General features: G+C 37.0%; 1 protein-coding gene across 1 annotated transcript in view; it reads right to left on the bottom strand.

Annotated features, from left to right (window-relative positions):
• Positions 1 to 3364: 3364 nt before the first annotated feature.
• LOC129264288 (serine palmitoyltransferase 2-like) overlaps positions 3365 to 27182 on the bottom strand; it is a 44297-nt gene continuing 20479 nt past the window's right edge. Inside the window, exons 3-12 of the mRNA XM_064101531.1 lie at positions 25101 to 25255; positions 16212 to 16357; positions 13368 to 13492; positions 12184 to 12277; positions 9166 to 9271; positions 8277 to 8496; positions 7688 to 7814; positions 6356 to 6491; positions 5466 to 5595; positions 3365 to 3934 (exon numbers count right to left, since the gene is read on the bottom strand). Of these exons, the coding sequence (XP_063957601.1) occupies positions 3836 to 3934; positions 5466 to 5595; positions 6356 to 6491; positions 7688 to 7814; positions 8277 to 8496; positions 9166 to 9271; positions 12184 to 12277; positions 13368 to 13492; positions 16212 to 16357; positions 25101 to 25255 (1338 nt within the window). The 3' untranslated portion in view covers positions 3365 to 3835. The remainder of the gene's footprint in view (positions 3935 to 5465; positions 5596 to 6355; positions 6492 to 7687; positions 7815 to 8276; positions 8497 to 9165; positions 9272 to 12183; positions 12278 to 13367; positions 13493 to 16211; positions 16358 to 25100; positions 25256 to 27182) is intronic.

Here is a 27182-nt window from a genome sequence, read left to right as displayed (position 1 = left end):
TCATTCATACAGAACAAAAGAAAAACAACTGTCCAACAGAATTTATTTCAAAAAGGAAAATATACACAAGTATGCAAAACAAATTAATACTTTATAAATATTCAAATGAAAGAGATTCAAAGATTTGAATATGAATTAAAATTTTGATTTGGCTTTAAAAAGAGAACGATAAAGGAATACTAAGTAAAAAAAAATAACAGTTATGGCACATTGCATTTATATTTCAATGCACTCACACATCCTCATAATATGGTTCATATGATGAAACTTACAAAACCGTATCTAACAGATTGCCAGTAGTTTTTTACCCGTTTTCATACAAGACCTTAATGCCGTTTGCATAGCAGATGTACTACAATTGATTGCACAATTTCTATGAACATTTTTCAAAGACATGAGAGCTGTTTGGGATGAATTTCATGTTTTACAAATTTCATGTATTGGCAAGCAGTTCTGGTCTACCACAGACCAGACTTTCCCCTAAAATATTTAACTTAACCAAATATGGAACGTTTTTTGGCTGGTAAAGAATACAAGTAAAGAATACTAGTAATCAAATGTTTTTATCACACAAACCTATTCAAAATATTTTATTTTCTTATCATATACTGAGATTCTAATATTTAGATAAGAATTAGAATTTCAATTTGGCTTTAAAAAATTAAATATGATAACACCCCATCATATAGTGTGTATGATAATACATGCAAAATCTTAGTGGAAATCAAAACATGATCTTTGGGTAATGCTATTTTTCATATAAACAGAATTGATCAGCCCTGGAAGTTTTTACCATCAAAATCAGTTTTTTGAGCTGATTTTGCTTCTTATTAGAGGGTCTGATAATGTATCAACATCATATGATCTGGTCAAAAGTTACATAGTAACAGGTACTGTGTGGGGGTTAAAGATCTTTTACCATCTAAATGATTTTAAACATTCCAAATTATGTACACAATAAATTTACAAATTCCTGAAAATTGCAGTGTATAATAGTTTTTAATCTGTTTCCAAACTAGACCTTTATGAAGTTTGCACACAAGATGTATTCCAAACAACCAACTTCACAAATTCTATGAAAAATTATCATCAAAGATGCAAGATTGGTTTGGTAAAAAGAAAAAATTAATTCTTTTCAAATATCATGAACTGACATAGAAAAAAAGCGAGAAAATAAAAGGGGGAAAAAAGGGGGTTGAAATACTTTCTATTTTCTGAATATTATGTCAAAACCTATCATTAAAAAGATGTATAAAAATTGTGAAATATTTGTTTGCTTGGTCAAAGATTTTTGTTCTTGAAATTTTACCCCATATGCCATGTCTGGCCCCCTCAATTTTTTTTCTCATTAAGCCACTGGTTTGTAATATTAATCAAGTACTTACAATTTGTGCAAAGATTCTGGTATGATTTTACTAGGAATTGACAAAATTAATGACCACAACACTGGGCCTAGATATTCGCGCTCTTAATTGATTACCGGTAGTGAGATACTATGGTCATCATGATTACAAAGACTACAAGTGCTTCATGTGTTTAGATGTAATTCTAACAAAATCAGGAAGCACTTGGCACTCGCATTAGATGACTATGGTGAGATATGTATACTCTTAATCCTAAAATATAGTCCTTAAAATGTCAGTTTGAGGTCAATGTATACAAAAATTTCAGCTTGCGCTTTGCGCTCTTATTGTTGTTTAGCGAGACGGGTACGTATCATGATTACAACAATTTGCTTATATAATGTCCCTTTTTAGGTCTGATAATCAAAAATTTTCAGCTCGGGCTTCGCTCTCGCATTATTTGATCAGTGAAATACATATCCGTTTAATGGCACTGTCCTTAAAATGTCTCTATTAGGTCATACCTGGCAACTGAGCGCAAGAAGTGACTCAAATTTTTTGCTGGTGCCCCCTTAATGCTGTGGCCCACGGTATGCCACTGTGGGCATGTGTACAGCAATGGTGATGACTGTATACATTGTACTTTTTATTTTGTGTGTATGCACCCCCTGGGGGGGGGGGGGGCACTCACATATACATGTATTGGTGGTACGTGGACGTGCCGCTTTGATGACCCCCTTTTTCAGACCTAATTTTCAGTTCCCTAGATACTCTGAATGACAAATTTTCAGTTCAGAAGCCACCCAGCCCCGCTCGCAAGACCCTCGTTATGAGACATCTCAGTTCCCCAGCCCTGCCAAAATTGTCAAGCATGAGACCGCATGCAAAAGTTACACGTACGGCTTTGCAGCTCCCAACATATAATTAATAGCCGCTCCATGCATGGCGAGCGCATGCGCAACGCTCTACCTACAGTGCCGCGATCCCGTTCCGTAGACCGTTTTTCACACCACACGGTATATATTTAGATCCCAAGACCCCGTACTTTGCCCTTTTAGTCAGTTCCTTAGACCCCCATTTCAGAGTTTCGTGAGGCACACCCCCATCAAAAAAAAATTAGAGTGCCCCCCCCCCCCCCCCCCCCCCCCCCCGGTATGGACCCCTACTAAAAACAGCATTTGCTGATAGGATGTTCCATCCCACGAGTGGTAAATCAATAAAAAAAAGAACCTGAGCAACAAATCACCTGAAATTAGAATCAATGACGTAGTTATTTATGAAAGAGATCCCATACCACAAGGCCAAAGCAATAATTATAATAATAATAATACATGTATATCCATTCATAAAGCACAGTTACTCTACTGCGCTTGATACTTGGTATCATATTATTAGAAGTCATGACAAGATGCCATGTGAGGTGTCTGTTTTGAAAGTACATTTGGTCAGGAGAATCTTTTGTTATATTTTCATCATTAACCTCTCAAGGTCACTTTACAGGGACAGAGTTCAGGGCCCCATCTCACAAAGAGTTACGATTGATCCAATTAATCTCACCTGTATGGAAATCCATCAATACCATAATTTTTTTCTACAGGAAATGTGCACAATCTCTTTAGTAAAGAAAAAAATCATACTGCATCTTCAAGAGAATGATGAATTTATGAATATACATTGATATCTAGAAAATATTTTGAAGAAATTTGCATTTTTAGATGTTGACGTTGCTGGCCGTCCATAGTTGTGATTGATCTGATCGAACGTAACTCTTTATAAGACGGGGCCCGGGGAGTGTTTCATGAAGCACCTAGTCAGTGCTCTGAGCCAATCAGATGCAAGGATTTCAGTAGTATAGTCAGTTAATATTCACTGTTATGTTTTGTGAAATGCTCCCCAGTTTTCCACTTACTTCTCAGTATGGCAATTTTTCATAACACACTACGAGTTTGTTTTTTTATTAATACATAAATTTTCTTTTCCCAATCCTGTTCAAGTTTATAGAAAGAAGGAAAAGGATGCACAAAGATAAAACACTAAATACCACAAAACAACAGTTGGATATTGTACGAAGAAAGAAAAATACAGCATTGTTGGCAAATATCAAGCTAGCTTACTGGAAATCCTGTAAGGGAAAGGAAGCACTGCATTAACAAATAAAAAGGAATTAACAATAAACATTCTCAGCATGAAAATTAATGAGTTGCTATTAAGGTTAAATATTGTACAACAAAAAAATATTACATTGGTAATCAAGCTAGCTGACTGGAAATCCTATTCATGCAAGGAAGCACTGAATTAATAAAGAAGTACTACAATAAAATTCTCAGAATGAAGATTGATGAGTTGCTTTATATGGATTATTACAAAAACCATGCAGAAGATCAATAATATCATTTAATTCAAGCAATAAACTTAGTTTTACAAAGACATTTGTTCTGAGTTGTAGGAAGACTTGATTGCATTTGTTCGGCTGAAGGCAGTGTAAGTTGAAGCTAAGTATGGCAGTTGCCATTTAACTCTTGCTTTATCAGCTGGCGTCTGGAGTATTTCGCATTGAGCAAGTCACCAACTTCATCCATTATCTTCAAGGCCTGTAGTAAAAATGAACAGGAAACAAAGTGAATAGGGAAGTGAGATGAAAATAAAGCTGCCCGCAATGTGAAATATCCTCAATTCATCTATCTTGTCAAAATATATTTGTGTACTGTTTAAGATAAAATGTCACTAATTTTTTGTTGGTGGGAATAACGGTGTCCCACATAATGTGTAGTCACCTTCACACTGTTAAGTTTGAGCTTTCTAGCGTTGTGAATCACATTTTCACATTTTGTCAACACACTACACTGTGAATCACATTTTCACATTGTCCACTCTGTGGACACACTGTCAACACACTACACTATAAATCACATTTTCACATTGTCCACTCTGTGGACACACTGTCAACACACTACACTGTGAATCACATTTTCACATTGTCCACTCTGTGGACACACTGTCAACACACTACACTATAAATCACATTTTCACATTGTCCACTCTGTGGACACACTGTCAACACACTACACTATAAATCACATTTTCACATTGTCCACTCTGTGGACACACTGTCAACACACTACACTATAAATCACATTTTCACATTGTCCACTCTGTGGACACACTGTCAACACACTACACTATAAATCACATTTTCACATTGTCCACTCTGTGGACACACTGTCAACACACTACACTATAAATCACATTTTCACATTGTCCACTCTGTGGACACACTGTCAACACACTACACTATAAATCACATTTTCACATTGTCCACTCTGTGGACACACTGTCAACACACTACACTATCAATCACATTTTCACATTGTCCACTCTGTGGACACACTGTCAACACACTACACTATAAATCACATTTTCACATTGTCCACTCTGTGGACACACTGTCAACACACTACACTATAAATCACATTTTCACATTGTCCACTCTGTGGACACACTGTCAACACACTACACTATAAATCACATTTTCACATTGTCCACTCTGTGGACACACTGTCAACACACTACACTATAAATCACATTTTCACATTGTCCACTCTGTGGACACACTGTCAACACACTACACTATAAATCACATTTTCACATTGTCCACTCTGTGGACACACTGTCAACACACTACACTATAAATCACATTTTCACATTGTCCACTTTGTGGACATACTGTCAACACACTACACTGTAAATCACAAAACTTGAACTAGGTCCATATACTTTCTAAGTTATGATGACATTTCAAAAACTCAACCATAGGTTAAGATTTTGATGTTGATTCCCCAACATGGTCAAAGTTCATTGACCTTAAATGAACTATGACCTAGGTCATGTGACCTGAAAATCTGGTAGGATATTCAGTAATACTTGATTACACTTATGCCCAAGTTTTATGAATTAGGTCCTTATACTTTCTAAGTTGTGATGTCATTTCAAAAACTTAACCTTAGGTTAAGATTTCAAAGTTGATACCGCCATCGTCGTCAGAAAAGCAGCGGCTATAGTCTCGCTCTCCTATGCAGGCCAGACAAAAAATGGAAAATATTAAAAAATGATATGCCAACTCACCTCATCAAGCATTTCTATGGTGTGCGAGGCAGAAAGGCAAATCCTAGCCCTGCCCTCGATGATAGGCGTAGCCGGAAAACCTACAACGACCACGGCAAGACCACGTTTACGACACTCCCTGGCAAACGCCCTACGGAATAAGGTAACAAATCATACACATAATGAAACTATTCTTCATATCTCACAACCCCACACTGGTTGAGAGAGCAATGGTATCGTTTCATACAGCGCCATATATCTAGATATAATCTATTTGGAGACGCACGATTATCATTATAATGGCTTTAGCTCGAGCTGCTGTATTCCAGCGCTTAGTGGAATTAATCAACCAAAGAGTAAATCCTACCTGGGCTGGGAGGGTAAATTACACTGCTAACTCGTCCACACACCACATGGTCTACCTTCATTTAGTCTAATGCCATTCCGTCCGTCAACATTTCGTCTAACAACCATTTGGTCCAATAAGCATTTGGTCCAATCATCCCTTCGCCTAATCACCAGTTCGTCTAATAACCAATTGGTCTAATAACCAGTTGGTCTGATATCCATTTTCTTTTCATTCATTTTGCACAATTAACATTTCTGTTTAATTAGAACAAATGGTATATGGACTAATTGGCTATTGGACCAACTGGTTATTAGACGGAATGGCATTGGACTAAATGAAAGTAGACCATGTGGTGAGTGGACGAACTGATGGTGGACCAAATGATAGTAGATGAGTTGGCAATTGGACGAATTGGCATGAGACGAATTGGAAATAAAACCGCTGAGAGCAGCACAAATAGGGTAAATAATCTCGCTGAAGGGAATACACAATGGCTGGGATTCAAGATTAAAATATAATTGGGAATAGACATTTCTATTCTGCTAATGAGCTAGTAACTCACGCCAGCTTTGAAGGGTAGTAGAGCAGCATTGGAACAACAGGAGAGTCCACATTCCCGTAGGTGAGGAACCCCAGCTCACGAAGGCGTCTCCTGAAATACTTTGTATTTCTTCGCAGTGCTTGAATTCTCTTCTGACCTGTGAAAGGAGAAAAAAAACATGTTCTATAATTATGTTCAAGTGATTTCAAAGTTTCCATTTTGTCATGGCTCCTAATTGTAACTTACAAAAGAAAACCAACAACCATCTCCTTATCAAGACATCATCACATTATTTCACAAGAGTACATAACTCCAATTAGGCAATTTTTTTTTTTTCAGCAGCTACTTTTTACTACCTACTGCGTAGATCTGCAGCATTGGATAAAGTTTAAAATCCCGAGCCCCATGTAATATTTTTTCCCTGCCTGCCACCAATTTGAAAGTAAAATTCTGAGCACACGTCATGAACATGAAGCGCAACGTCCCTTGTGGTCAGGGTCAACGTCCAGCTCTGGGGTCATAGACACTCACAGGTGCAAACACAGGCTTATTATTCAACATATCCATGGCCAAAACCATACTTATATTATGTACAAGTTAAAGCTAAAGATACCACTTCATAGTCACTAGAAATGGAACAAAAACATGAGAAAATACCTGAGCCAGAGGCCTGATTTGTCTACATGTACCATCTATGCTTCTGTTGGCCCTGCCTACTGCAAATTCTACGTTTAAAAAAGATCCACTTCAACTATCGTCACTTTTGTATAAACATCTGAGAAAGTTCTCGAGACTCCAAATTGGTCAAAATGCGTCACATGTAAAATGCACTGTAGTATAAAAAGGTGTGACATTGACATTGCATGCTCCAAGTGCCATCAAGACAGAGTAGGAGAGCACCAAAAATGTACTGTTTTCTGTGCCACTTCATTATAAAACAAGTAAGGCACTTGCTCGGTCATGTGTAACAGAAAATGCAGTAAATGTTCAGCTTCTTCACAAAGTGCACATTCATTGCGGCACATATCTCAAGAAACTTCAAGTGCACTGCATTTCCACTAACACAATCACACCTGGGGGCCGTTTCATCAAGCTGTTCGTAAGTTAAGAGCGACTGGTGAACCTTCTTACGTGCTTAACCATCGCCAATGAATATACCAGAATCACCAGTCGTTCTTTAAGTCGCTCCTGACTTACGAACAGCTTTGTGAAACACCCACCTGGGTTCCGTAACATTAGCGATGAATCGTACACTTGACTGCACATTGTTGTAATCAATTGTAGAACATTGTACTACGATTATTGCTAAGCTTTATGTGTACGGTCCCCTGTGCATTATTTGCATGATATTACCTTCTGTGGACCCATCTTCTTGCATGATGATCTTGACCGTCCTAAGGACCTGTTCTACCACAGGAGCTGGGGTGGAGCTGGAGTAGGCTGAACTGTGTGAGTGGATCCGAAGGTGATCTATCAACTCCTGCACCAAGAACCAAAAATAATATTTAAAGAAAGAGTTTTGATGAACATGAGGTACGGTGTGTTTACATTCTCTATTTCATTTCACTTTCAAAAAGTATCACAAATGAATTCTGAGTATTTTGCTTGCTATTAAATTGGATCTAGTTTTTCATTGTTTCCATGTTATTTTATTATTTTTCCATGCAAAAATTATCACAGAAGAACGAGTATTTCAGTTGCTATTTAAATATAATTTGGAGCCAGCTTGTCATTGTTTCCTTGTTACCAACTCAAGGTCCAGTAAAAATGAAAAGTAATTTGTGAGTCTGCACTTAATCATCTGTTTATTTTTATGTGATCAACTTTGAACAGACGGATAGCTATTTAAAGTGCAGCTTCCTTTTAACATACCACCACTTGCATTTCTTTCACAGGTAAACCTTGACCAATGTCATTACTGAAGTCCTATCATCAATCTCACCTTTGACCCCGCGATGTAGCCACCGGCAGCACCAAAGCTCTTGGTGAATGTACCCATCATGATGTCGACGTCCCTGGGATTCAAACCAAAGTATTCCACCACCCCGCGGCCGGTCGGCCCGATGGCCCCGATGCTGTGCGCCTCATCAAGGTAAAGATAGCATTTGTATTTCTTCTTCAATGCTATCAGTTCCGGGAGTCTCACGATAGACCCTTCCATACTGATCATGCAAAATCAATGAAATTAATACTACTTCAAATTCAAATTCATATTTCATATAGCCAGTCATGCAAAACAAAAATCAAACCTTGTTTTGTGAGTCTAAGTGCCTATTCTATTTTGTTCTTATTCTTTTGGTGTTCCTGGTCATACCCAGTTACTCAAGATCCTAAGACAATTGGGGGACATTTTCAGTTTAATTAATTAAAATTTGAGTTTTCATTTGATATTTGATCCATCCTTGTACCATAAATACCTTTTGCACACTTGCTTTGTCATTTTTCACTTAACATTTTGGGGAAATTTTGACTGCTACAAGCCTCTAACATTATGGAAGAAAATGATGTTTCTTTAAATTGAATAATATTTGTAGAAGTGATTAGTCTGAAAAAGTTTGTGGGTCATGCCATCTTCCAGTAGACCAATGACTGATTAAAGAGAGTGGATGTGACTGAAAATATTAGCCAGATAAAATCATAAAAAATATTAATTATGTACCATTTGAAGAAAAAAAAATGTCAATGGAGAGACGACATAGATTTAACTGAGCATTGGATTACACAATATAACAATATACCAAAAAAAATCCCTGAAGCTATTTTTAAGTTCAAGTGGTATTCATTCTCTGAAAAATTTAGAAAGGTTTTTATTTCAGAAGAAAAGGACTTACCTATAAATTCCTTCAACTACGATGAGAATTTTCTTCCATGGCCTTTGTGTCCTTGGTTGACCCTCAATGATGGCTTTCTTCAACAACTTCTCTAAGCTTTCCATATCTGTAGAAAATTAAATTCAAATAATCCAAAATGCAATGAAAAGCAGGATAGACCATTTAACCATTTGGCTACAGGAAACATAGTCCTTGTACAGAGCCTATATATGGGGATTACAGAATTTAGTAGTCAATCGGTTAAGTTCGAGTCGGATTTCACAAGAAGCTGGCAGAGTTTCCTGTCCTTCAGGAACGAGGTCAGAGAAAATTTCCTTTGTAGTAGGATGCTCAATTTAGATATGAAAATTATCCCTAACTGACTTGGCCAGACATTCACTAGTAAGATGCTAACAGAATCCTATGTGACGTTTTATTCTGCTTCTTTGGTCAAAGAAAATTGGATGACTTAACCATCTTGGCAAGGATCTTGTCCGGGTACAATTGTTGTTTGAAGAAATGTTGCATTTCATCTGCTCGTTGGTTGTTGTCATCTTCCTCTGAACAAATTCAATTCAATTCAATTCAATTTATTTTCATTCTTCAACATAATATAAATAATTACATGATAAATCAATTCAATTCAAATAAAAGCATGAACAAAATTCAACATTGAATAAATAATATACATATTCAATAAGTGATTCAAATATAAATTAACATGCATGTCAAATTTAAATCAATATAATCAATATAATTAAATATAATTAAATCAATATAATCATATATCATGAGAAGAATGGAGGGGTCCACTGAAAAGCAAAGCTTGTAAAATGTGAACCCCTCAAAAACTTAGGATAGAAAAAATATTGAAATATACGTAAAGGAATACATGAAGATAACGAAAGGGGCAAAAAAAATCTTATACACAGGATTGTGAAATTCAGAGACAAAAGACAATAACACGACACAACACAACACAGGACGGTACATGAGGGTGGACAATAGTACGATGACAACTGCCTAGAATATAGAAAGAAAAATAGAGATAGGGAGAGGGATGCAAAGCTAATCTGCTGCATAACGGATGCGAGAAAGTTTAGAGATGGGAATGGATTTCTTGCAAGCAGGTGGATGGGAAGATGAGTAGTTGAGGTAAGCACAGGAATCTGAAGGCTAGTAATGCACCGACGTGTTGATACCCGAGCCTTTGATGGTGACGGAAGGCCATGCTGATGTATGACACTTTGTTGGGAAGCTGAACCAATAAATGCATATTGCTAAGTTGGTCAATCTATTCTATAATTTCATCCTTGGAACATGCAGCAATTCCAAGATAATCATCAATCTATCTCCATAGAAGCAGTGGTTTGGACCATTCCTAATTAGACAAGAACCTGCTTTTGTTGAATCCCATGAGGCAAGAATGAGATGGTCTCATCTTAGTACCCATCTTCATGCCCTTCTTCTGTTTGTAGTATTTTCTGAATGCCGAACATGTGAGAACAAGGTCAGTCAAGCGTAATATAGTGTCATTGTCAGGTGTGTTATCAGATTGATGACTACGTAGAAAAGTAACGAATAACATTGAGGTCATCTGATTGGGGGACGATGGTGGACAGAAACTTCTCTTCATTTTCTGGTAGAGTGATTGTCTCAAGTACCCAAATCATCTCAGATGAGTCATGTACATAGGTCGGGATTCGGAAGTCCCTTCACAACAGGAGAGAGGATGCTGTCCAGATACTCACTGATGAGCTCAGTGGGACAGTTTATCGTAGAGACAATCAGATGGCCAGGACTCCCTATCTCGTGTATCTTGGGAAGCATATAGAAGATAGCAGATTTAGGATTCTTCTGGAGGAGATGCATTGCATCCTACGGTAGTCTTTGGCTGTCAATAAGAGCAGCGACAGTTTCTTTCACATCACGTTGATGGTTATCAGTTGGATCATCATCTATCTTTTTATAGAAATTGGAATCTCTTAGTTGCCTCAGACCTTCTTTGATGTACAAATCGCGTTTCCAAAGAATGATAGCACCTCCCTTATTGGCCGGATTAATAACGAAATCCTCTTTGTGGCGAAGAGTGTTGATTGCAGCCTTCTCTGAAGAGCTGATGTCAGAGGAAACCGCTACTTCATTAATAGTGATGATTGAGTTGAGATCATGGCGACATGTGTCGACGTACAGTGCGAGGTTGGGAAATTCTCCTTCAGGGCGATTCTATCCTGACTGGCGAGGTTGCAACTGCTCAAAAGGAATGGGTGGCTCAGTAGACTCCTGAACTTCACCTCTGGAATGGATGTTGTCATCTTCTGTATCAGAACTAGACTCAACAACCTCCCTTCGAGCATAAAACTGTGCCTTTAAACGCAAACGTCGAGCGTAGATTTCAAAATCACAACAGAGTTGAAATTCATCAGCATTCCTTCGTTGGGAAACAAAAGTGAGGCCTGTGAAGAGAAGAGCACGTTGATTTTACATTCTAAGATTCTCAGGAATGGTAATGATAATCCTCTTTGTATCAGTATCAATAGTATGAGAGTTCCTCCTGCCAGAACCTTTGGGAAGCAAGGATACCAGTTTTCAATGCTTATAAAGGCAGAGACACTCAGAGTATTCACTGCTCTTGATGTGTGTCATTCGCCTAATGGAATGATACTGTGTGACACCGCATAGTTCCTTCAGCTTGATAGCATGTTTAAGCAAGTCACTGTCTTTGTTGATTTCTCTACGGTATGAGGTAAGAGACAAACGCATAAGACGTTTTATTTGACTTTATCTAAAAAAGTCTCAACAGTTACCATAGTAACAGTGCCTCTCAGCCAACAAAAATCAAAGAAAGTGGTCTGATCTGAAAACTTGTTGGACGAAATAAAACTTGATGAAAAGTTCCCCAGATCTATGGACCAGAGACCAGAAACAACAAACAGAAATGATTGCTTTACAGCTTACATAAGCTTTTGGTTTTGAATTGGAAAAAGAGAATCCACGCACATAGAATTATTTCATTTTAAGGCCTTTAAAAATACTTACTGTTATGTTCAAAAACTTTGACAGAAGCGCCCGACAGTCTGATTCCCAGTACAAGAGATGCATGGTTTAGTCTATCACTGACAACCAAACAACCCTGGAGAGAAAAAACAAAACAAAAGTAATATAATCAAACTCTTCATTTGCCATGATTCAATATATTTGAAAGCCAGATGGGTATATTTCTCAAATATGGTATATGTGTATTATGATTTAAAAACTACACTGCAATACTTGTTGGGGACAATAACTTCAAGAAATATCTATATGGCAATAATGGCAGTGTGTCTACAAATCAGTGTGTATTACCAGATCACAAAGATCTTTGTATGCATGTAGATTCTGATTTAGGGTAAGCAGGTCAGAATGTGACATGGTCAGAATGTGACATAGCTGAAAGCCAAGTATGCTAAAACTTGCAAACACAGAGAAGCACATGCGGGCACATGAATCAATTATTGGAAATAGGCCGCTTAACTTGTAGACTGTCGTGTCTCAAAATCTTAAAACTGAGCAATTTCTCATTTTCATCACTTGGCACATTTCTTGTTATCAATACATTAACGACCTTGGGTGGTTATTTGTATGAGTGAGTCCAAATTGATTTAGTGATATATATATATATACATATACATTATACATAATGAGATGAGGCGAGGCCAACTCAACAGATGACGCAGGATACCATTATTATGATTATTATACATTATACATATACATTATACATATACATTATACATATACATTATACATATACATTAAATTGTTGATTAAACTACGTCTACTTTCCATTGTGGTCTCATCCCATATGGTCTAGTCCTTCTTAATCCACTACCAGTGATTGCCATTTTAGCCCATTTATCAGTTTGTCTAGTTTCCAGTTAGGTTATATCCATTTTGTCTATTAAATTTCCACTTGCTTTTACACCATTTAGTCTATATGGTTAGATTAACTGTCTAAAAATATTTTCATATGATAAAGTAAATAAAGAATGGTATGTAGACAAAAGGGAAATTAGACCAACTGGGTATGACACTAAGCAAGGAATGGACTAAATGGGTAATTAGACCAAGTGTAAAGTAGACCAAATGGCAATTAGACCAAATTCATAGTACACTTAATGGGTTTACCCCATGTAAATATAAACATTATAGGGCATATTTTGTTTTTTGATCCTGTTAATTACCTTTCCCATAAGTGTAGGAATATTAAGAGCATTTGTGGCAAACCCCATCCCATAGGTTATGGCATCCTCTTGCCCGCAGAACTCAGCGATGCAAGTCTCCAACTCTTTGTGAATGGCTAGATTACCTGGATAGAAATAAATAAATATTCATATAATATCATGAAAGGAAGCATAAAAGCTCATTCAGAAAAGCGGTTGTCTCGTAGCCTTGGTTTGATGTAATGTCTAATCTCTCTTTTCAAAAGTTGCCATCGATAATAACAAACCCCACCTTTTGAAAAGAAGTGACCATTGAAGTATTTCACAACCCTCTACCCCCACATCAACCTTGGTTTGAATGAAAGTCTATTATATCTCCATCCAACAGTTCTTATTGATCAGTAAAAATAAATCCCACATATTTGAAAAGCTGTGACCTGTGAAGCATTAATATTGTCCATCTCATGACCACCAATGGATAAAAAACGAGTTATGCAACTTTACATATACGTATGTACAATACATCAAGGGGCTACAGCTATAGGCTTGGCAGATGCACCCATTTCTATTACAAGGACCTTGGGAACAGGTAATCAAAGTATTGATATTTTTTTAATTCCCTGACCCACAATAATCTTGTGTATCATTGCCTGGGTTTCAATGAAAATCCATCTATTCAAAAATTCTTATTTATTAATGAAATAATCCCGCCTTTCGAAAACCTTGGGTTGCGAAGTATTTATCGTACACTGCACCACAATAACAATCTACAAGTAGGGTATGCAATGGACAGGCATTAATCTCCATTGTCAGGCCCCTTCGAGAATTCTAGAGACTAAAAAACATTCAAGCTTTTAAACCTGGGCCCTGTCTTACAAAAAGTTACGACTGATCCGATCAACATCAAGTATAGGGAAATCCATCAATGTCATTATGAATATACAGTTCGACCTCTCTTATCCGGCCTCCCCTTATTCAGATCTTTCTATGATACAGACGCACACTTGCCAAGATCTTTTTTGTTCAATCTAGTACATGGGGAATTCAATCTAAAATCAAAATTCCTACACAAACTCAGTTTGATTACATACATTTTCCAATATAGTCTACCTACAACCACATTATTTTTTAAGAAAATATCTTACCCAACTCACTGAAAGAACTTTGGATAATTTTTGAGTATATCAGGGCATAGGACAACCATTTTATCACATTCTTTTTTTTTTTTTTGGGGGGGGGCGCTAGGCCTTGATACGGACAGTGCCATCTATCATGTTTGAGCCTACAGTCTAATAATAGCCCACTTTGCGAAGCAACGATGCCCGCCGCGATGATCCAATTTTCAAACTTGGTTTCATCGAGTCATTCTCTTTCTTTCGAGGTATGCTTGATGTACTCCTTAATCATTTCAGCAGGTAAATCATCCAAGAGTTTTGGCAACCAATCGATTTGCCCTGACACTGCAGTGAATACACTCTGTGTACGGCCACTACAATAGATTACCTGTTGCTACCACTGGGGAGGCGGAGCTGCGTATATTAACAAATAATATTGGGTCTCCCAGATCCGGATAAATCCCTTTAATATCGGGATTGGTGCTGGTCCAAACGTGTCCGGAGGTCAGACAGTACTGTACATCATATATAGAAAATATTTTAAGCAAACCTGTAATTTGGATGTTGATGGCTTTCCATACAGTAGTAGTGGTTGATTGGATCAATCATAACTCTTTGTAAGACGTCCCCCCCCCCCCCCCCCCGGTAACCATCTAATGGCACCTATAAGCCACATCAATATTCATAGTCTGCCATTTTCACATTAAATAGGAAGTTCACCCTGATAAAAAGTTTATTGTAACAAGTGGAACACCTCTGGCAGTCTTGCCTGCATTACGTGATTCAATATAGCAGCAGTGCTAACTTTGAAAACAGCTATTTTATAATTATTAAAAAAAGAAAGCACTCATATGATAATAAAATACTACCATATGTCCATTGACCCAACATGACCTTTGATCATGATCATGTGACCTAAGATGTGTGCAAAACAATCATTCATACTCGATTACCCTTATGTCTGTGTTTCATAAACTACATGTACATGTGTAACTCCATACACTTTTTATTGTTATGATGCCAATGCAACAGATACCCCCCAGCATGGTCAAAGTTCATTGACCTTAAATGACCTTTGATCTTGGTCATGTGACCTGAAACACGCACAGGATATTCAGGGATCTCGCGCCTTGCTCGCTATCAGACCACACTGCGCATGCCCATGACTTCAGGAACTTATTCCAAAGGGTATCATTCGGGGCATTGTCAATGCGAATGCGGAAATAATTAATCAATTTTTTTGCCTGAAAATTTTCTCGTAATTTAACAGGGATTCTTGTGATCGAGGCGGTTTGAAACCACCTAGAGAGGCGGACATCCTCTTATATAGACTTCTTGGGCCAGCATTTTTATTATTTTTTTATTCATTTTTTTTGGGGTGGGTCAAACTCAAAGTTTGTCCAAAGCGACCCCCAGGTTTTGGGGTAAATTTGGACAAACATTAATATCCCATTATATAATCACTTGGACTGTCTGAACTAAACCTCCTTCACGGGAAATTTGAACTACAATACAGAACTTAAAAAAAAAATATCTTTCCAATTGCAACCTGTTCAATTTCTTTTTAACAGCCACCAAATAATGAATAAAATGCAATATTTTTTTTGTGGTGGTAGTTTAACTACAAAATTTAGTACAGTATGTAAAATATGCTTCGCTTCATAATATACACATTAAAAATAAGGATTGTTTGATTCACATACCAACTAATCACATTCAAGGGATTGAGCTCTTTGTATAATTTATTCACCTAACTCTTGGCGGGTACTGCAAACCCCACTCCCATAAAAGCAGGTTGAGTTCTTCACAGACTCCATTCCCGGACCATCTTGTTCAGCAAAGCCGAGATAGTTGTACGACCCAATGTTTATTGCACGATGAGTTTTACCCGTAGCTCTAAAATGTAAAAAAAAATGTTATATATGACACTTATCCATTGAGATTGACATAAGGATTATAAAAAATGAAACATACAGTAGTTAAATTAATTTTGTTGGACCATAAATAATTCTAGCACGGGTGTCCTAACTTCATATGTACCTGAAAATTATCTATAATTTTCTGTTGAATGGGAAGAAAAATGCTTTGCAGTTGACTGCTGCTTTATGATAATATTCTCCCCATTCTAAAGAATGTAAATTTAAAGCTCACATCTTTCTCATTTCTAACCTTTTATAAAGCAGAAAGCTTTTACAGTTGTCCAAAGTCGTCAAATCAAAATTTCCTGATTGGATTAATAAGCAAAAGAAATCATTATCTTCAACATTTGACATCATGCCAATTCCATATACATGTACTTGTTGACATTTGTACTGCTTACCTGATAAGTGATACTTGATAATAATAATTTTGTTATCAGAGCTATTTAACTCATGGTACAAGTATTAATTTGCAAGAACATGAACATGTACATATTAAAAATGTCATGAAATGAGTTAATTTTCACCCTGTCATTTCCCTTCATTGAATTGATTCCTGCAATAAATATCAGTGCATACAAAGTATATTCAGGTGCAATAAAAAGTGAACATATACCGTGTTTACACTTAATCGGTTCAGAACCGCGAGCCGATGCATAATCGGCTTTTTTACTACGTGTAAACAGAAAGCCGATTCTGCACCGGCAATTTGTGCGCATTTCAATTACTTTACCATTGTGACGTAATTGTAAGCGCACTGATCCAGCGTTGTCTTTATTATGACGTATATTGTTGGTGTGCGTATCATTTCAGGTTTTTGCATCGGCTCGCGGTTCTGAACCGCGAGCTGTAACAACGTGTAAACGCAATCCAAATGCCGATTCTGCATCGGCATTTGGTTCAGAACCAATTGCCGATTAAGTGTAAACACGGTAATAGACATCACAGATAATACTTAGTTTTATATGAATAAAATTGAAAACCATGATTGATTTTTATGAACAAAAAAAATGATGACAGTAACACATATGAACATGAAGGAATGCATGAAGTAAGAAACTATAAAGAGTTCCAATTTTAATTGGATAATGTCAACATGATTTCAAAGAAAATAAGTAGGAAGAAATTAGGTTGGGCAATCTATAATGATTGGATTTTGATTGAGAGATGAAAATATTCTCACTTCTGACCTCCTATACAGTGTTTTGGAAAAATCGCCTTCTGTATCCGAGTTTCAGAGACTCTTTTGGGTTTGGATTTTAGAGCTGATGACATTTTAATAATGGGCACCTACATGTACATCTATATGAAAGAGCCACTCATTAACAATCTATAGCACTTAATTTCCAAGACTATACTGGAGGATAACCAAGCATTGTGTACAAGTATGGAAGAATACAAAATGGTATGGAAATGGACCTGAAATGGGCAAATTGGCGCGTGGATTACAGTATTTTGTCATTTTGGATAACAGCAGAATAATAGAATAGATGGTTATAGAATTGCTATTAAATAAAATGAAATGGCTGAATAAGTGTCATTAAAGGAGAATGAAACTCTTGGAGCAAGTTAGCTTTTGTGAAAGCAGAAAAATCAAAGAATAAGATCAACAAAAGTTCGAGTAAAATAGGACTAGCAATAGAAGAGTTATGAGCAATTGAATGTCGAGATCACTAATGCTATGGATATCCTCCCATTGGCAATGCGACCAAGATCTATGATGTCACAGATGAACAACTCTCCCCTTTTGGACACTGAAAATATACCCCAAAACATCTCTTTTTGCTCATTCTAATCATATGGCAAACGATTCATCAATGATATAATGTTGTGAAACCTCTGTACTTGTCCTCTCATAAAGAGAACACCTCACCTTGTGATAGACTCTATAAAAGTGAGAATATAAGTGAAATAAGTACTAAAGTAATGAGGGAGTTGTACGTGTGAGACATCACAGATCTTGGTCGCATTGCCAATGGGAGAATCTACATGGCATGCCAATATTGATGGAATATCTTACTATATAAAAAGAAAAGTTGAATACATACATGTATACGTTCAAATATGTGACTATGCTATCAGCCTTATATTAGAATAAAAGCCAATTCAATATCTATTCATGACATCTAAAAATGATATGATTGGCTAAGATTTGAATTGAAACTGATTTGGCCTTTACTCCAAAAGAAAATTGTGGAATCATCCAAAATTGTTATATCTAGAATGCTTATTATCTTAACCTCAAATAAAAAGTTAAAAACTTTGCTTTTCCCCTTTTTCTTTTTTTTTATAGTTTAAGTGCTCTTTCCCCCCTTTTTCTAAAATTAGCAAAATGCAATTTGTTGCAAAATCAGATTGTGGACCAGTCGTAAACAAGTGTAGAAATTTTGTGCAAGAGGATGAAGAATATGAGGAATACAGAACACGAAAGAAAACATTGAAGAAAATGCTGCCTTATATTAGGTCATCACTGTAGAACTAGAATAGGATTACATGTAGATTAGTTGAGTAAACATGGCAAATTGCACATCAAACACACTGTGTACTCACTAGGTGGTTTCAGACCGCCTCCAATTTCGTCAGTTCCAGGTATTTTCTGATCGGGAAATTTACCCGATCAGAAAATACCAGGTAATATTGGCAATGTGAAAGCAAATTACGCGTAATCTCCACGAAAGAAAATACCCACTAAATAGTAGGTACTTGTCAAAATTACGAGAACTTTCGCGGGGATTTTTCCAAGGTTGCAGGTATTTTGGCAATGTGAAAGCAATTTACGAGAACTTTTAACCTTAGTTAGGCATGGGCGCCGTGGGTGGCTGCTGAGCCAGTGATTTTGAATCTCGCGCCTTGCCTGCTTATCAGACCATACTGCGCACGCTCGTAACTTCAGGAACTTATCCTGAAGAGTATGTTTCGGGGCGGTGTGAATGCAGGAATAATGGGTATTTTTTAGCCTAAAAAAGTTCTCGTAATTTAACAGGGATTCTTATGATCGAGGCGGTTCGAAACCACCTACTATGCAGGTCTACAACGGCCTTGGATATAGAACAATGCAATGGACAAGGATCTCAAAAACGATTGTGTGACATTTTTAACACAAATTTTGGGTAGCGGTGGGTGGCTAGCTGTGCTGTGTGTTTACTTTTCCGTCAATCAATAAAAAGAAAAGCATGAATGAAAAGGTCTTTTTCTCAATATACAGTTCTCACTATACTCACAAAATAAACATTAGCATACACTTGTTCAAATAGGTTGCAACTCATTGTAACCAAGGAGCTTCAGCTGTGCTGGGAAAGTAATGGCATACAAAAGCAAGTGCTGCAATTAATAATGTGGGAAAGTTTCAGGAATACTGCTAGAGAGCGGACTTGTGTATTTCAATTCATTTGATGACAATATGGGGTATAACAACAATTTCAAAACTTTCTTCATACTCAGTATAAGTATGAACAGAAAAATAATAGTTTTCATTAATTTCTCTAATTTTCACTGTAGGCCTTGAATTCCACTGCAATAAGCCAGTTCGTAGTTCCTTTCTGCGCATGATCAAAAGATTCTACGCATGATCAGAGGAAGGTCATTTGTACTTAAGTGACATGGTGGTTTAAAATCTAATGACATAAGCACCAACTTTGATGTCTTGATTATTCATATATTCTTTTGAATAGTGGTTTTCATTTACATCCACAAAAAACAACAATGCGTCCACGAACGACTGGTATTTCACAGTTTGCCAAGTACATTGTGCAACATGCTATGATATGCATTCAAAGTAGGAATGCAACAAATACCTTCACAAAGTGTTCATTGGTGTGCTATTCTAGTCACCTGGTCTATTCAATTTCTTCATCCTGCTATGTAAGGCAAGCTTGCGTAATATCTTGCTTTGAAATCTGCCTATCATAATGAAAAAAATGAAAGGTAATTTGACCAAAATAGTCCATCAGTAACTACGAACTGGTCTATTGGATTGGTAAGGCTGAATTATTATATACACAGTTTATAATTGGAAACCAAAATCATCTAAATAGCCCTTTAATAAAAAAAAATTAAGGGCTATTCCTGTTATCTTTGGATGATGATTTGCCCTTTTTCATCTTTCATCTAACTTTTAATTTTCGACCTGCACAGTCACATTTCCACTTGATTTCTACATGGTGACTGATATTGATCGAGACAACAATTTTGCAAAATCTTGGTTCTGAACTAAGTATAACCTAGCTTTACCCTATAGGCCTACATACATGTATGCCAGATGTGAAGGCTGTAACAAAAATACACAGGCAATAGAAAGTTGTTTTCTTATTAATACATCATGATACAAGAAAATGTCAGAGCTCTGTAAAATCATGATTCATCGCTCTACAACATGCTTTCCTGGCCTTATGAGAACCACCCAGGAGCCACCAAACTTGACCCAAGCGCATTCATATTCTAAAGGAGGACGAAGATTTACCAAAAAATTACAAACAATAGAGGTAAATGTATATGATCAACCACACCTTTTTTATTGTGGACCCTGGAATTTGGATAAAAGTGAGTTTGCAGGGACAGGGGGTGCAAAATACATGTAGCTTCACGGGTCAAAGATTTTCAAAAGATGGCAATTAATTAAAGGGGAATCCAGCCTTGGCCATAAAATGTTGTGTTGGGAAGGATAAAAATAAATCAAACAGAATGTTGAAAGTTTGAAAGAAATCGGACAAGCAATAAGAAAGTTATAGCTGCTTTAAAACTGAGATCACTAATACTATGTAGATTTCAAATTGGCAACTGGGTAAGTAAATTATGACAAGGGCAAGGACAACTTTCCCATAGGCCATGTACTTTATTATCTAGGAATTTGTGGTTTTCTCCTAGTACCCATTCGCCTGGGGCAGTGATCTAAATATAACCCAGGTAGTATATTGTTTATGTCCTCAATGAAAGAAAAATATAATTTGAAATAAAACTTTTGGGAAAAATGACATTTTAGCCATAATATGTATTGGAGTGCATGGAAGAGTAGTCCTTGCCTTACATCACTATGACATCCCATATACGGCCAATTTGAAGTCTCCATGGGTATAGTGATTACCAATATTTACAACTTTTAAAAAATCATTACTTTCTTTTTGTCTGTCCGATATTGTTCAAACTTTCACCTATCAACTTGTCTGATTTTTCTTTTTCTTATAAAAACAAGTTTTCATTTGGGTTGGATTCCCCTTTAATAGAAAGTAAGATATGCAGATGTGACTTTGAAAGAAGAGATTTATTTTGATCAGTGCTCTTTGACTAGCGATGTATACAGAAGTGATGTATATTGTACATATATGTCTATATAGGGCGGTGCTGCACCAGCCCGAGTTTGCTCAATCCTCAATCTCGAGATTTTAGCCTGATCGGCCCTCTTCGCGATTAATCTCGAGATTCAAGAAATCCCGTCTTCACCATCGCAAGAAGAGCGATTCCTGCTCGAGCAAAGCATCCATGCATTATGGTCAGAAGCCATGAATAAATAATCCCGAGTTCGTCTGCACCTGCAAATTAGCGGGATAATTCGTAAAGAAGCGCGCTATTTTGCAAATAATCCCAAGTTGACTTGGAATTGCAATCTCGAGATTAATCCAGCGAACTAGCGCAATAATTGCGTCTCCATTACAAATAATCTTGAGATTGTTCAGATCGGGATAATTTGCCGGATCAGAAATAGCGCGCTAATTTGAAAACTCGGGCTGGTGCAGACGGCCCTTATAAGAGCGTTTCTCCATCATTGAGTTCATCCGGGGGGAAGGGGGCACTTCCATTGATGAGTGGATACCATGCGTGGTTTCGAAAAGCACCCTAAACAAGTATTTTCCATGTTCTGAAAATGTACCCCTAAGCAAGTATTGGCGTGTAAAACACTACCTTTAATAAGTATTGGAAACAAAACGATACCCTTGACAAGCATTTCCTGAATTGACCCCCTAAACAAATGATATCTTAATTGTTGTCACGGACGTGATTACAGATGTCGGCTTTGGGTTCATTGGGTTTAGTACCACCCCACACACCTCGCTCGCATCAGACCCTATACACCTAGTGTTGCCAGGGTAAAAAAAAAATCCGTTATTTCATTTAATTTTTTTTTTTTTTTTTTTGATAATATATACCCTTTTAAAATTATTTTAGTGTTTTTGACGATACATTTGTAACATGCCTTATCTTGAAAAAGAGATCCTTTTTACATGTTTTTGGGGTCACTCATGTTATCCACTCATCAATGGAAGTGCCCCCCCCCCCCGGGAGTTCATCTTGATTGTCATTTACACAGAGCGAGTATTCCACTCGGGAATCTGCCCACAGATGTTCACCTTCCTATAAATGAACAGTATGGTCTTCAAAGTTGATTGATTTGAATCTTTTGGGCTAAAATGAAAAAAACTGTGTGGATTCTCATTTTGCAGTCAAAATATTCCCGTCATTGCCAGACCAGCAGGGTAATAATAGGCTTGCCAACATTTGAAATGCAGAAAACTGAACCAATTATTGCGAGGGACCGGAGCGACCGAGGGGGAGGGGGTGCCCCGGACTGTCCCCCACCCTGTGGTACGTAGCTGGAGCTTTAGCATTTTTAGACTTACAATTGTGCAATCTGGTGCATACCCCAAGAGGAAATTATTCAGCCTCAAGAATTACTCTATCAGGGTGTGTTATGATTTGCTTAACTAGAATACAGAAATGGATAATTGGATATGGGCCTACATTTAACAAAAACAATAATAATGATATTGATAATTGACACACTATTATATATGCACCCAAATCCATACTCACAAATCCCCAAATCTGAACATTCAATTTGGGGGGAAATTTATAAAAACTTTAAAAAATGCACAATGCAGTTAAAAACTGAACATTTGGCAACACTGTAATAGTTTTGAGGCACAAACCTAAAAAAAAAAAAAGTGGCATATAAATACAATCACTAGATTCAAGTGGCCATTACTAGATTAATTAATATCATTATGATTATTAGGCCTATTGTTCATTTGCAGACAGAAAATCTGTAATACAGCAAATGGAATATGCACATGGAAATGCATATTAAAGTTTCAGCATCTATAAAGATCACACAATGGGTTCATTTTCCTCTTCAGCATACTCTTCAAGCGTTCATATTGCAAAATACAGCAATTATGCTGGTACTGTTCTTGTTGGGTAGCATGTGCATGCCAAGATGTGGGGGTATTGGATAAGGCTTGGCTTCTACTTCTGATTTTGATAACTGACTGCAATTTGATATATTTTGTCTCGCAGGATAACTATGTTTCACTCAACTCATACATGTAGTCATTGGGTATTATTCTGAATATTAAACCCAAGTTTAACCTCACACTAAACAAGAAGTCCACACTTCCACAGCATGGTAGATTTAATCTTACCTCTTCAATATTAATAGTAAAGATAATGAAAGAATAAACATTCATTCTCAATTCAAATTTTAATCAAATTTTTTGCCACTGCATTTTAAATCTATTTTTACTTATTGAATAAACTTTAACTTCACACTTGGGTAGACGACTGGCACTCCATAAAAGTGTAATCTAAGTTACCGAAACCAATGCTATGAGAAATTGAGAATACCACTCATGAAGTGATTTACCAGCTCTTTTCTTGAGGCTTCTTCACAAGGAAAGTCTCCCAGTAGTGGCTGAAACATTGACAGACAGCTCAGGAGGCCATTTTATGAAAGTAATCAGCACTGACAAGTTATTAACAACGGACAGTTACCGCAGTAACAGTCAGACAACAGTGCTTAGAACTTGGCCAATCACAACCCATGGAAGGGCATCAGATACATGAGTCTTATACCCCTTTCATAAACCCAATAAAACACAATTATGCGGCTAATAGCAGCATAATTTGGTCGTAAAATCAGAGGAGGACAAGAGTTATCCGCATTATTCTGATGCTGCTATTATCCGCATAATAGCGGCATCGGTACAAGATTTTGAGTTTATGAACGTATTTCCAAATAATGCGGATAATTGCCATGGTGCGGTCACAAGGTCACCCTTTTCCAACACAACCGCATTGGAGGGGGCGTGTCCAGTTGTCATGACGATTATCCGCCTTTTTCAGGATGGGCGCTCGTAAAAATAATTTATGGAGTTTGTGAACGCAATTTTTATTGAATTATCCGCATTACTCTTAGGCGGCTAATTGGAGGATATGTTTTATTGGGTTTATGAAAGGGGTATTATACATCGTTGCTACATTTGGACACAACACAAATCCTCCAAGCTTCTATTCCATCTAGTCTACAGTTTGCAGTATTCAACCATGACATACATTTTATTTTGCACATTGCACAACCAAATAATGTCACACTCACATACAGAGCAATGATTCCCTGCTTTTACAAGTATGCCTGTTCATGCAAGGAACCCTCCTTTGCTAGAAGAGTAAGGCTTTAATATTAAAACAACAAATATAGTTAGCATTATGGTTGCAATAAATTCAAGATTAACATCAAAATTCAAGATTCTGGCATAAAGTTAGCATTTTGGCTGCAAGAAAGTCAAGATTCAAGATTAAAGTTTCTGGCATTCAATGCAACATTGCCAACATGCATAATTATTTTGAAAATACAGCACTTTGCAACGTCATAGGAACATAACTGTTAACTTGAAAACATGTATATCCAGCTTTGCAAAGAGGTGAACACTCCTATGGCAAAGCACACTTACTTGAATGTCCAAAAGTGATCTTCGCTGTATCTCCCCATCAGATCAAAACGTGCAGTAGGAGCACTGGCAATCGGAACATTCCAATTGTCCCGTATTTTTCGGTAGACATGACGTGTGAAGAAACTGTCAAAGTCTTGGTACAGTGGCACGAAGGACTGCAATAAGGAAAAATGAGAGATCTGCAAGCTTTAGAGGATGAAAAATAATCTATTCAGGCAGTAGAAAAACACTTGCAATCGATTGCAAGTCAATTTCAGGTTCCCGATCGATCACAAGTCTTACAATTAATTGCCAATTTGCAACTGGTCACTGGTCTGCTTCTTGTATTGACAACTATAAACTGATTTGCTTTAATTAAGATTGTTCTCATCACTTGTACATTTGCAACTGAAAATGATTGCAAATATTTTCTTGCAACACCCTCAGTCTCTAGGACAGCTAACTAGCCAAATATCTGGAGGCTTAATTACTGCCCTGATGTAACAAAAGCAAAGCTCATATTTAACTGAATTTAATCATACGGCAAAGAGATATGCCATAGTAAAAATAACAAGTGGAACGCCTCTGGCAGTCTCGCCTGCATTACGCAATCTAATATAGCAGCAGTGCTAACTTTGAAAACTACTATAAAATAATCATTCACAAAAACATCATTCATATAAATGACATAATACCACGTTCATTGACCATAAATGAAATTTGAACGGAGACTTAAGACTGTCAACTACACCCATGTCCACATTTCATTCACTCTATCCATAAACTTTCAAAGTTATGATGGCACTTCAACAATTACCCCAACATGGCCTAAGTTTATTGACCTTAACTGACCTTTGACTTGGTTTTGTGACCTGAAACTCACAGGGGATGTTCAGTGATGCTTGATTACTCTTATATCCCAAGTTTTATGAACTAGATCCATAAACTTTCACAGTTAGGATGGTAATTCAACAAATACCCCCAACACGGCCAAAGTTCGATGACCTTTAATGACCTTTGACCATGGTCATGTGACCTGAAACTCGTACAGGATGTTCAGTGATACTTGATTACTCTTATGTCCAAGTTTTATGAACTAGATCCATAAACTTTCAGAGCTAGGATGGTAATTTAACATATACCCCCAACACGGCCAAAGTTCATTGACCTTAAATGACCATTGACCATGGTCATGTGACCTGAAACTCGCACAGGATATTCAGTGGTACTTGATTAACCTAATGTCCAAGTTTCATGAACTAAATCCATAAATTTTCAAAGTTATGATGGTAATTCAACAAATACCCCCAACTTGGCCAAAGTTCATTGACCCTAAATGACCTTTGACCTTGGTCATGTGACCTGAAACTCAAGCAGGATGTTCACTAATACTTGATTAACCTTATGTCCAAGTTTCATGGACTAAATCCATACATTTTCAAAGTTATGATGGTAATTCAACAAATACCCCCAACTTGGCCAAAGTTCATTGACCCTAAATGACCTTTGACCTTGGTCATGTGACCTGAAACTCAGGCAGGATGTTCACTAATACTTGATTAACCTTATGTCCAAGTTTCATGGACTAGATCCTTAAATTTTCAAAGTTATGATAGTAATTCAACAAATACCCCCAACTTGATCAAAGTTCATTGACCCTAAATGACCTTTGACCTTGGTCACGTGACCTGAAACTCGAGCAGGATGTTCACTAATACTTGATTAACCTTATGCCCAAGTTTCATGAACTAGGTCCATATACTTTATAAGTTATGATGTCATTTCAAAAACTTAACCTTCGGTTAAGATTTTGAAAATAATTTTCCCAACATGGTCTAAGTTCATTGACCCTAAATGACCTTTGACCTTGGTCATGTGACCTGAAAATCAGGCAGGATGTTCAGTAATACTTGATTAACCTTTTGTCCAAGTTTCATGAACTAGGTCCACATACTTTCTAAGTTATGATGTCATTTCAAAAACTTAACCTTAGGTTAAGATTTGATGTTGACGCCGCCGCCGTCGGAAAAGCGGCGCCTATAGTCTCGCTCTGCTATGCAGGCGAGACAAAAATGAACGAAAAAAAATGCTCTTTTAGTATGT

Source organism: Lytechinus pictus, chromosome 7 (genome assembly GCF_037042905.1).
Source record: "Lytechinus pictus isolate F3 Inbred chromosome 7, Lp3.0, whole genome shotgun sequence".
NCBI classification, from domain to species: Eukaryota; Metazoa; Echinodermata; class Echinoidea; order Temnopleuroida; family Toxopneustidae; genus Lytechinus; species Lytechinus pictus.
This window is presented reverse-complemented; position numbering and strand designations above follow the sequence as displayed.